The sequence below is a fragment of the Theropithecus gelada genome, chromosome 1 (assembly GCF_003255815.1).
Source record: "Theropithecus gelada isolate Dixy chromosome 1, Tgel_1.0, whole genome shotgun sequence".
In the NCBI taxonomy this organism is placed as follows: domain Eukaryota; kingdom Metazoa; phylum Chordata; class Mammalia; order Primates; family Cercopithecidae; genus Theropithecus; species Theropithecus gelada.
This window is the reverse complement of record NC_037668.1, coordinates 45,862,891-45,875,806: the sequence shown is the minus strand read 5'-3', so window position 1 is coordinate 45,875,806 and position 12,916 is coordinate 45,862,891. Positions and strand designations below refer to the sequence as shown.

Sequence of the window (12,916 nt, the reverse complement as noted above, 5' to 3'; positions counted from 1 at the left end):
CATCAGACCGCTCGGTAAGTGGAACTACAGCAGCTGCTCCCTCCTTCCCAGTGCTCTGGTCTCTGGTGACTGCTGCCTCCCACAGGGAGTGTCCCTGATCCCCAGGCAGTGACACAGAAGGAGAGGAAAAGTCTCAGGCACTGAGCCTGCCAGGAGCACACTCCCTTGCTCAGCAGAGACCATCAGGCCAGTTGTGCAACCTGAGTCAGTCCCATGAGATCGCTCTGTGCCTCAGTTTCCTCACTTAGTGGATGGAGTAAGAGACTCACAAGTGTCAGAGCTGGGAGGGAGCATAGGATTATCTGTCAACTCTCTGATGATACATGATATGCTTTGGCTGTGTCCCAACTCAAATCTCGTCTTGTATTGTAGCTCCCACCATTCTCCTGTGTTGTAGGAGGGACCCAGTGGGAGATAACTGAATCATAGGGGTCGGTCTTTCCTGTGCTATTTCTCATGATAGTGAATCAGTCTCACAAGATCTCATGGTTACATAAATTTCCCTGCACAAGCTCTCTTCTCTTGTCTGCTGCCATGTGAGACGTGCCTTTCATCTTCCTCCATGATTGTGAGACCTCCCCAGCCATGTGGAACTGTGAGTTCATTAAACCTCTTTCTTTTGCAAATTGCCCAGTCTTGGATATGTCTTTATCAGCAACGTGAAAATGGACTAATACAGTACAGATGGGAGAAATCAAGGCCACAGAGGGAGAATAACCTGCTCAGAGTTCTTTGGTAAAGTAATGGGAAGTGTGGGCCTCATGGAGGGATGGATTTTGAGGACTCTGGCCTTGCTTGAAGGCACCTTAGAGTGAGGCCTTAGCACAGCATCTTCACTGCCTCCAGCAGTGTGACAGAGCTGGCCCTGGAGTCAAGATGCGTGAGTCCCAGCGCACCACTGAGCTGCCTGATATCATAGGAGGAGTTTGTGAACTTGGCTGTGTGACTTTAGGCAAGTTGCTTGCTTTCTCTGTGATCCATTTCTGCATCTGCAAAATGGAGTTAATGCGAGCATGTACCCTCGGGTTGGTTGTGAGGACTAAACGATGTAACACATGTAAAGCCCTCAGCCCAATAGCTGCAGAGGGGCCTTCCCTGAGTCCCCTCCCTATGCTAGCAGCCACCCACCTGCAGTCACTCTTTATTCCTTTACTCTGCTTTATTTTCTTCCAGCATGTTGCACGCTCTTTTCAATTCATCTATGCGTGTGTTTTATGCTTGTCTCCTGCAAAATCTCTGTAGATAAGTATTTGTCCTATAAAAAGTTTGGGTCCACCTCGTAAGTAGGTGCTTGATACATTGTGATGCATAAATGGTTGATTAAGTACATGTCTCTCATCAGACTGGAAGTTCCTTGATGGTGCAAACTGAGTTATGTCCCTCCTAGGTTCCCTGGTGTGGCCAACCCAGAGCCAGGCACCCAAACGCTGCTAGTTCCTCTATCAGAGGAGCTGACTGGTGCATGAGTAACTGCGAGAGAGGGGCTTTTCCTGGCAACGCCACCTCCTGCCTCGTGGCTCCATTGGGAAGCCAGAACCACCACTGGCGCGCTGCAGGAATCAATGTCCCTCTGGAGGTCTGGCCTTTGGGGGTTTTCAATTTCCCCAGAAGCAGCGGCTTTCAGCGGGGCCTTTATGCTTTCATTGATTGCCTGTGTACCACAGCTTTGTTTCCCTGATAAATATTATTTGATAAGAAAACTGGAGAACACAGAGTCTAGAGTCAAGGCCAAGTCCCCAGCATCCTTGCAATAGAGCCAGAATCCAAAGGTGTGTATCTGACAAGAACATTAGAGCCGGTGGGGGCTTCTGAGAATGCGCAGAGCAGCATTCTTGCTTTACACATGGGGAAATTGAGTCTGGGACTGGGATAGACTTACCCAAGGACCCAGCCAGCTGGAGATAGACACCAGTATTGTTACCTCCATTTTACAGGTGCATAAATGGAGACAAGAGGAGACGGTGAGAACCCAGGAGCTCTGAATCCCAGCCCTGAGCGCTTCCTAATTCGTCTCCAGATCCTATGCCATCTCCATTAAGGCCTCAGGAAGTGCAGGGGGAACTTTTGACTGAGGGGCAGAATGGTTCCCCCTGCAGCAGCTGTGCATCTTGGCTGAGGTGCTGTCCTTCACTCCCTGGGGAGGGTCCTGTTGGGGTACCTGTGCTGCAAGAAGGGGACCTCCTGAGGGGAGGCCCATGGTGGGCAAGACCTCACGGGTCACACCTTGGCTCAGCCTGGTCTGGTTGACCCTCCACGACAAGGGCAGGAGAGGGAAGACACCAGCACAACGGAACTTCTGGTAGATGGCCCCCAGGATGGCTGCTGTGTGCACGCACACACACACTCAAACACACTCATCCTCCTCACTGAGACGCTGGGTCCAGTGGCCTTGCACTCACCCATGACGTTGAGGAAGATGTTGCCCGATGCCAGGACCACCTTCTCCCTGGTGGCACGGTCGTAGATGCCCACATGGCACTCATAGGGACCGTTGTCTGAGATCCGGACCTCGGGCAGCCTAGGGGAGGCAGAAGACAGGGTGAGGGCCCATCATTGTGGGGCAGGGTAAGGCAGTGCTCAAGGAAACTCATCCTGATGCCCACTGGTGCAGCCTCCACTAACAAACACATGCCTGTGTGCTGGGCTGGGAGGAGGGGAGCATTTATGGAACACCGACTGTATGCAGGCCCTGTACTCAGCCTTTCAGACAGTGAAGGTGTGGACTGTGTTCAGCCAAGTCCAATCTGTGCTCAGTGGGTCCTGGAGCAGTTGTTTAGCCTGTCGGCTTCCATGAGCCTGGGATGCTGCCCACTTCCAGGGAGCCGTGAGGATGGCATAGGTCAATAGATGTGGGCATTTAGTGTATCACTGCATGAGTATGGGCTCAAAACTGTCACTGGAGGCATCAGCTCCCTCTTTCCTCATGACGGCCTCCACACAGGGTCCATATTTCCATTTCATAAGCAAGGAAACTGAGGCTCGGGACGGAAGTCAATTGCCCCCAACCCTGTATACAGATAAGAACCAGTATGGAAATCTGAATTTCTCTCTCCACGCCGCCATGCTGCCACTTCATGCCCAGTCCTGAGATCATGGAAGAGAAAGACAATAAAATTCAGGTCCACAGGAGCCCCCATCCCAGCGGATAAGGAGGTAGGGAAGCTGATCTGGGTTCCACACTCACATGGAAAAGCATGAGCTTATCTGAGCTCAGATTGGGGAGCAGCCAATCCCACCCCTGAGGTGATGGGAGGGTGTCTCAGAGGAGGTGATCCTGAGGATGGGAGAGACCCCCTCAAACCTGCTTTCAGACTTTTCTCCTAGAAGTCCAGAGGGTAGACATTCTAGGCTTTGCTGCCCTTTCCATTATCTGTTGCAATTACTCAACTCTGTCCTTGCTGCACAAAAGCAGCTACAGATGGTGTGTAAACAAATTGGTGCAACTGTGCTCCAATAAAACTTTACTTATGATCATTTTAATTTGGATTTCATATAATTTTCATTTGCCATACAATATCCTTCTTCTTTTCTTTTCTGCAACCATTTCAAAGTATGAAAAGCATTCTCAGTTCACAAGTTGTGAAAAAATAGGCAATGGGCTAGATTTGGCCTGCAGGCTGTAGTTGGACAGCTCCTGTTCTAGATCTTTCTATAGCATCTACAGGGTCAGACCATGTGAAAATGAGTTGGTATGTTCTCTCTCCCCATGGAAAACGCCAGCAGGGAGGCTCTTTCCTCCCTTCTGTATTGAAAAGAGCCTTGACATGGAGTCAAAGAGAACCAGGTTCCAATTCTGCTCCTACTGTTTGTAAATCATGGGACTTTGGATAAGTCAGTCCATCTCCCCTCTCCATTTTCTTTCCTAAACAGTGGAGGTGCTACTTCCTGTGACTGCAGTAAAGATTAAATGCAATGATGTCACTGCAGGACTTCTGTAAGCAGGAACGTTGCACCCAAATGGACAGAGAGGCCATTCTGTATTGTTCCTCAGTCCTTCGAAGCTCTGTGAGGAGAGGGAATTCCTGGCAAGTGGAATCTGGACACTTGGATGGGAAGGAGCCTTGGCCTGAAGTTGCAGAGGCTATGTCATTGCTGCATTGGGGAAATATGTCTGTCTTCATGCGAGTTCCAGCCTATTCTGGCTACAACTTAGCGGGACTGGGGTATCTGTTTAAGTCTTAGAAGTTCCCAAGTCATAGCAGGAAACCACGGGAAGGGATCCATACCCACAGCCCTACCCCACTAACCTGCCTGACAAGGACCCCACTGGGGACAGGAAAGAGCAGTAGTTGGTTAGCGCTCAGGCTCTTGGGCGTGTGACCCTGCTCTGCCACCCCTGAGAAGGGAGGTTCTTTCAATCCAGTTCTTCATCCTCCCTTCTGCCTCCTGGACACACTTTTCACTTTGCTCTTCCACCTGTTTCTGCAAAGCAATGTAACCTCAGCTTCACTCTTTTCTTCTGTCCTTTTAGCTACCTGCTTCATCTTTGTCTTCTGGCTCCTTTTCCCCTGTGACTCACTGTCCCCCAACACCTGGGCTGCCAGCCTCTTTTTCCATCACTGTCGTCTTACTGAGCTGAACCAGCCCATCCCTCCCACTACCCAGCACACATTAGCATAAACAAACACCTTCATTTACATAGAACACACAGAGGTTGACATCTGGTCTACCGACTGTCAAGGAAGGACGTAAAGAATGGGGACTTTGTTGAGAAGACGCTGTCTCCCTCCACTCCCTGATCTCAGAAGAAAGAGCACAGTGACATGGGAACAGCAGGGGACCAGTCTCCCCTCCGGGAATGATTTTCTTTGTTTGTAACTCAGCTAGACTGAAAAAATAGCCTCTTTACCGGGCACCATTACTGAGTGACAGTCACCTGGAGTGACATACTTTAGATTAAAAAAAAAAACAAATGGAGACTCAGAGAGAGATGGCATGACTTACCCAAGGCCCCATGGCTTACAAACAGTAGGAGCAGAATTTGCACTTGGTGACACTCATAGGTGTTGGTTATAGAGACAACCTGCTTAAATGACTTTTGTAGGTGACAGAAGTGCAGGTGGCAGGTTCAGGTGACAGCTCTGCAAAGAAACAAGCTCCGGAGACATGTGTAGCTGGCAGCTCCCCAGATGAGGTAATAAGATAATAATAACATGGTTGACACCCAGGCAGATACGTGCAAGTAACCGCCACCTAGGTGATGGCTGCAGAAGATGTGTTTATAGTGTCATGTTTAGGCAACTGCCACCCTGATGACATGCTCAGGTGATAGTAACGTAAGCAATATGCTTGGGTGACACATGTAGGTGACACCTCACAGGTGGTATAGAAGACAGCTCAGGGTACACCTGGATTGCTGCTTTATGAAAAAGGCAGCTTCTCACTGAGGACTATGTGTACAGCACCAGATGCTGCTTCTCCCATCGACTGAAGGAGCAAGCCCAGGTTCCCTAGTTCCTCCAATGTCCAGACCTGTCCTCCACCATTAGCCCAAGGCACATTCTTGGGCACCCTCCTTGACATCTCCCATTTCCACACCCTCCAAATACAGACAGTGACCAAGTCCTGGGTGTTCTACTCTTAATAGATCCTGAACCATTCACTTCCCTCCATCTCCACAGTCAGCATCTCTTCTCACAGGGAATATGGAGGCAGAGGGTTTACTGGGCTTTCTGTCCCTGGTAATCTCCCTCTTGATCCATTCTCCAGATAGAATCCAGATCTTTTCCAATGCAAATGAGATGAATGGTACTCCTCTACCTAAGTCCCATCAAAGGCTCTCCCTGCTTTTATGACAGACATTATACGAAAAAGATACTTGCACACGCATGCTTATAGCAGCACAATTTGCAATTGCAAAAATATGGAACCAGCTCAAATCCCCATTAATCAATGAGTGGATAAAAAAACTGTGGTATATATCTATACTATGGAATACTATTCAGCCATAAAAAGGAACAAAATCATGGCATTCACAGCAACCTGGATGGAATTAGAGACCCCTATTCTAAGGGAAGTACCACAATAATGGAAAACCAAACATTGTATGTTCTCACTCATAAGTGGGAGCTAAGCTAGGAGGATGCAAAGGCATAAGAATGATACAATAAACTTTGGGGATTTGGGGGAAAAGGTGGAAGGTGGGTGAGGGATACGAGACTACAAATTGGGTAAAGGGCGTACTGCTCGGGTGATGAGTGCACCCAGATCTGACAAATCACCAGTAAAGAACTTACTCATGTAAACAAACACCACTTGTTCCCCCAAAACCTATGGAAATAAAATAAAATAAAATGGAGAATAGAAAAAATCTTCTAAATAGAAATAAAACTGTAAATTTAAAAATATGAGACAGCAATATCAATTCAATAAAAACATTTTAAAAGGTAGTAACATTTGCCAAAACCTATCACATGCACAACACCAAAAGTGAACCCTAACGTGAACTATGGATTTGGGGTGATAATGGCATATCCATGTAGGTTTGTTGATGGTAACAAATGTGCCACTGAAATGGAGGAAGTCAGTGGTGGCAGAGGTTGTCCGTGTGTGGGACAGGGGCAGGTGGGAACTTTCTGTACTTTCTGCTCAGTTTTGCTGTGAACCTAAAGCTGCTCTAAAAAATAAAGCTATCAATAAAAATGGCAAAAAGAGAGATAAGAATCGTCATCTTTGCCAATAGGACCCAGCACACTTTGCTCCTTCTACATCTCCAGCCATGCCTCCCACCTTCCCTTATCCACACCCCTGCCCCTTCCTCCAGCCATGTCTCACACTTTCCCTTCTCCCACGCCCCTGCCCCTTCCTCCAGCTACAGTGGTATTCTTTCCATTCCTCCCGTGAGCCAAGTTATTTTCTAAAAAAAAATAAAATTTGTATTTTGGATAAGTTTAGAATTACAGAAGATTTGCAAAGATAACAGAGATCGCTGTATACCCCTCATCTGGTTTCCCCTGTTACCACCTGACATGGCCAGGATCCCCGCCCCCCACCTCCAACCAAGGCAGATTCTAGTTCTCATTGGCAGATCCAACAGCTGCCAGGTCACAGCTTTGATTTGGACCAATCCACCTCTTCTCAGCACCTCATCTAAAATTTTGCCTTTTCTGTTGTCTTTCTAAAGTGGATTAAGTGGCCCAGAGACTCCCTTTCCCCAGAATTGAGTGGCATTGATCTGCATGATGAATAGAAGGCTTTCCACAGATAGCAGGGACCCGAGGGGGGTGAGGGTGAGGAGGCCTGCCCTCATCAGCAATGGGCTGCAATCAATAAACTATTAATAACTGCAAAGGTTTCTGGAGAGATCAGTGTAATGCAGTTTAGTGGCTGGAGTTTACCAACACTGATGGCGTCTCTGAAGGGTGAGTAATTGTGTTTTTGAAAAGTCAGGCACAGAGAGAGCGGATGCTGCATGCCCCCTGGCCTGCATGCCTTCACTAGGTAAGGCCATGCAAGGGCTGGGCACTGCAGCTTCTGCTGAATCTGGGGCCAGGGCTGTAGGCCATCCACATTCAACAGAAGTATGCCATGCCCTAAGCTGAGGCTTGGATTGGGAATGGGTACAGGGATGCTGGAGATTTTGGTCCCTGCCTCCATGCTTTTACCTATAATGTTAAGCTCTATAGGATCTACATTCAGATGCCACCTCCACCAGGCAGGCTACCTTGACTGCCCAGCCCTCTGAAGACATAATTCATCTCCACCACTTCAGGGCTGCATCTGTTTCTGGGAGCACACACCTGTCCATGTCATGCTGTAGTATAACTTGTTTGTTTTCCCTCCCAAGCAAGGAGGGAAGGTCACTTGGTAGGTGCTCAAGGAGTATCGCCTATATGAATGACGTCAGTGGAAACAGGCTGCACCAGGAGTCAAGAGCCGTGGGCTCTAGTCTTGGTTCTGCACCTGACTAGCATGTGATGTTGGATGAGGTCCTTTGGTTTCTTTGAGCTTCGGTTTCTCCATCTGATACATGGGTGCTATGACACCTGCCTTGTGGGATTACAGCCACTGGGGAGGTGCCAATATGTGTAAAGAGTTACGGTAGGAGGCACTGCACTGAGCATTTTACCCTCTCTAACTGAATTTTTGCTACATAGAGTGAGTAGGTGGCATGATTTGAATTCAGGCCAGATGGAGGCTGGAGCCCATGAGTGCTCTCCCCCACTGCCTCCAGATCTTCCTTTATCAGCAAATTGATTTGAGCTTACTGGTCTCCGAATTTGCCTCCATCGCTCTTGAGTGTGTTTCTATTCTGAGGCTTCCCACCTCTCCAGGTAATGAGAGCCATATGTTTCCTCCCTGCTGGGAGAAACAGGATGGCCTTTTATTTTCCTAAATTTCCTGCTCCAAGCTTCTGGCGGGGCCCTTAATGCTGATGACTGAGGTTTGCTGAGCAAGTCCTGTGCACATTCTCCACGCCCTACACGAGTTTACAGCCTCTGCTTAGCCTTCTTTTCCTGGCTTCGTCTTTCCACTGGGAAGAGTCCTAGATTTTCATAGAACGAAGACACTGGAGGGGAGGGTGGAGCTGTGAGGACACAGCAAATGAGTTTGATTTGCTTTTCCTGTGCTATTGAAGAACCAAGTGATCCAATATTTGACTTTTGCTGAGAACTGAAGCCTGAATGAATGAACACATACCAGTGCACTTACAACAGGGCCTGGCATGCTGGGGGTGCTTGTCATATTCTTCTCCTTACACTGTGAATTGATGAAAATTTTAAAACAAATTGTCAAGCACCCACCATGTACTATGCACTGCTTGTGGTGTTGAGTATATACTGGGGAACAAGACAGACAAAACGATACAGGCAGTCCCCGACTCACAATGGTTCAACTTATGATTTTTCGACTTTACGACAGCGTGAAAGCCATACGCACTCAGTAGAAACCAGCCGTACGACCGTTCCACTGTTCAATTTCAGTATGGTATTTAAAACATTCCATGAGATACTCAAGTCTTCATTATAAAATGGGCTTTGTGTTGGATTACTTTGCCCAAGTGTAGGCTAATGAAAGTGTTTTCAACATTTAAGCTAGGTTAGGCACTAAGCCATGATATTCTGTAGATCAGGTGTTTTAAGTGCATTTTTGACCTAAGATATTTTGAACTTATGATGGACTTATTGGGACGTAATCCCATCGTAAGTCCAGGAACGTCTGTACTTTTAAATGACAACACTGTAAAGATGCCTTTTCTCTGGAATCTGCCTCCTGTCTACATCTGTCTCCTTCTTAAAGGGAGGAGGCTGGATGTTAATTAACCTGTCCCAGGATCAAGGTCATTAAAACAAACATCAATCTCATCCTGTCGAGTCTCAGGGGTTTTGCAATGTGTTAGGTGAGTTTACCCTGATGTTAAAGGTCTCCTGGGATCCTTGCCTTTGTTTGTTTCAATTTTATTAATTGCTTTATTGAGGTGTAATTGACAAACCATAAATTGTACCTACTCAACATTTCCACAGTTGATAAGTTTTGACATATTGAAACCATTGCTACAATCAAGATAATGAACATACTCATCTCTCCTAAAAGGCTCCTTGTGCCCTTTTATAATCTATGCCCCTCATCCTCAGGCAGCCATTGATCCTCTTTCTGTCACTATAAATCTTGATTCCTAGGATTTTATATAAATGAATCACAAAGTGTGTACGATGTTTTGCTTGTTTTCTTCCACTCCTCGTCATTATTTTGAGATTCATTCATGTTGTTGCCTTTACCAATTGTTGCTTCCTTTTCCCTACTGGTCAGCATCGCATTTCATGACTATACACCATTTGCTTACCCATCCTTCTGTTGATGGACACCTAGATAGCTCTCTCTTCATTAAAATGGAGCCTCAAAGGCCTGACAGCTACCTGGATCGTCTCTGTTAGCCCAGGGAGAGGTGCTGTGTGTGCAAGTGAGGACATAGCACGGTTGGTCCTACAACTTTATAAGACACTGCCCAACTGTATTCTAAAGTGACTGCATGACGGCTTCTTGGTTTTTCTTGGTTTTTGCCCACACTGCTCAGTGCCTTCTTCTAGAAGCAGCTCACTCCATGTTGTCCCTCGTGCCCCCCTGCCAACCTATTCCTACTTTCTAAGTGTTGCTGTCAATTTGCAGTGAGCTTCAAATAACAAGTCCTGTTGGAACTGTGTGTGGAACATGGATAAAAAGGATTGGAGAAGAAGAATGGGGAGCTACAGGATTTCTCTATGAGAAAAGGGTGCATGACATTTGCCTGGGTGCCCCTGATCCTCTTTTCTTTTAGTCTTCCCCCAAATTAGAGGATGTTGTGGCACAGGTGGCTCATCGATGTTTCCTTGCCTCCACCCCACTGTCTCTGCTTGGCCCAGAACCTCTCCATTTTTGTCTTCATTCTTGCCACCATCTTCCTGCCTGAGGCCCCCACCCTGCTGTCAGAGTGACCTTATGACGGTGAAGATCTGGCCTGTCCTTTCCCAACATAAAACCTTCCTGCGGCTTCCATCGACTGGAGGGGCAAGCCCAAATTCAGTCTGACTGCAAACTCAGATATGGCCCAGACCCAGAAAGGAGGAAGGGAAGGACAGATGGAGGGAGGAACGTGGTGTGTGGCTTTGCATCTCTTGCCAAAATTCAGCAACCGAAGAAGAAGACTCTTCAGGACCAAACTTTCTTAATCTACCCAATTTAAAAAGCATTTTGTAATTCAAACGTCTTCATTTATATACCCAGTATCTCATTCTGGGCTAACAGAAAAGATTCAGGTAGTGATGGGTCCTTTGAGGCTGTGCTTTAATGAAGAGATGAGAGAGGCTTTTCATTTGTATAACCATTGTTTGCATGGAAACCAAGCTTCTAAAGGACTGGGGACAGAGTCGTTCCTGCAAGTAGGTTAAACACACCCCCTGCAATCTTATGAGCCAAGTGCCTGCCTGGGCTCTGCCCTCCCTCATTCCTGCTGGAAAGATCCCAAGTGTGAAGTAATGAAGTTTTACTGTTTCTGTGCCTGCCACGCATCCCTGATGGGCTGCTTCTTTTCTGAGACCCGGGCCTTGTTTCTCACTCCTTCCAACACCTGCTCACTCTCCAAGTTCAGGGTCATGTCCTGTGATACGGGGGCAACATTTGCAGAATGCTTGCTCCACCTGGATAGAGCCGTGAGGCAGAGCTAATAAAACTGGCCATAAAGTGTCTGGCCACTTTGGGTACTAGAGGGATGTTTGCTAATAAGACACATGGAAAGGGTTTGCTACTCCCTGGAAATAAAAGGGGGGTGCGGGCGGGGAAGAGGTCTCTGCCCTTCCCCCCACCTCCTCACACCTGTGTAATCTGCACAACTGGCTGGGAGCTGTGGGTGGCTCAGGTCAGTTAGCTTGGCCCGGTGGCCCAGGTGTGCACCTGCTCAGCCAGCCCTGGCTGCTGCCTATCCCCGGCTGCCCTCACAGCATCTTGCTTTTCCATCACAGTCCCTGGGTGAGGAAACATACCTCCCAGGACTGGGGAATAGATTGGCTACTGGGGGTAGCATTTGTGGTAGCTGGCAGACCTGGGAAGACAGATGGAGACAGGCAGGAAAGGGCCTCCCTAGACCTTATGGTGGGGTGGGATCCCCTACAGAAGACCCCAGGGGGATGCTGGGATGTACAAAAATCCCCTGAGGATCTAGTTCCAATGCAGATTCTGGTGAGCCTACAGTTGGAGTCTCAGTGAATCAAAAATAGCTGGTGCACTTTTCACCAAACAATGCTGGGGAGTTGTGGTCTAATTTTTCCCCCAGCCACATAGGAAAGAGGCATGGTAGAATCGTTCTGGGGCCCTGAGAATTTCTAACCAGCCCCCAGGTGCTGCTCCGCTGGTCAGAGAAGCCCGCTCGAAGACTCAGGGCCTCAGTCCTCCCTCCCCATCAGTCCATCCATCTGTTTACCCTTGCCCTGCCCCGCCACAGACACACTGGGTGTTCTCCTTCCATTGGCTTCACCAAACCCCAAATACCAGAGCCCAGTGCTTGGATGTTTTTGACAGAGTGCAGCTGCCTAATGAATATCGTTGAATGGAAATTACTTGAGGACAGGGGTTCTTTCAAACACCAGGGACTGCCAGAAAGCTGGCCATACACAGACATGGCCCCTGCACTAACCAAATGCTGAGCCTCGCTCTGCTCTCCCAACCCCTGCTCTGTACCTGCTTCCCATCCTCCAGCTTCTGAAAGAGATGACGATGCACTCTCCGTCTTTCCCTGCCTGGTGGAGGTGGGTCTACACTCGAGCTCAGCCCAGAAAGTGGGACCTAGACTCCAGAACTAGCTCAAGAGCACGTTGTCTCATCCTCCCTGGTGTGAACTTGACTAAGGACACCTTAACAATGGCGTCAATATATTCCTGGGGACCTGCCTGTGAAGGTGAAGTTTCAACTCCAAGGATACCGATGACAGAACAATCCGAAATCCAGAAATGACCCCCTCCCCTCCTTTTGGCCAAGCCCTGGGTTTTCTCCTCCATCAGGCCCTTTCCAGGGACACAGTAGGGACACACTTCCTCCGGAAGGTGTGGGGCCACTGGATAGCACCAAGCAGAGAGCAGGGGGACACAGGAGACCTTCACTTGAGCTAAGGGACCTGTCTTGTGAGCACAGAATGTACGTGAAGCTCTGTTCCTTTAATAGCTCTCCCAGAAAAGCCTGGTCTTAACCAGGGTGACCAGCTGGTCCTGGGTTGTCCAGTCAAGAAAACTAAAGACAGTGATTTATGCAAGGCCAGGCAGCAATCAGCAACAGATCTGGGAAGGAGAGGCCAGGCCACCTGGGCCAAGTGATCCGTCAAAGGTTCTGGGAAATGGGGGCTCATGACCGCCCCCTGCAGGCGGTTGGAGCCTTGGCGATCCGGCGATCTTGTTACAAAGCTGATGCATCCAGAGGCTCAGTGATCCACAGCCGTGGCTGCTGTGAGCCA

At 48.4% G+C, this 12,916-nt stretch overlaps 1 protein-coding gene across 1 annotated transcript in view; it reads right to left on the bottom strand.

Annotated features, from left to right (window-relative positions):
• The window catches only part of IGSF21 (immunoglobin superfamily member 21), a 273,116-nt gene that overhangs the window by 44,214 nt on the left and 215,986 nt on the right, over nucleotides 1-12,916 (bottom strand). The window contains exon 4 of the mRNA XM_025389584.1: nucleotides 2,400-2,518. Coding sequence (XP_025245369.1) covers nucleotides 2,400-2,518 — 119 coding nt within the window. The remainder of the gene's footprint in view (nucleotides 1-2,399; nucleotides 2,519-12,916) is intronic.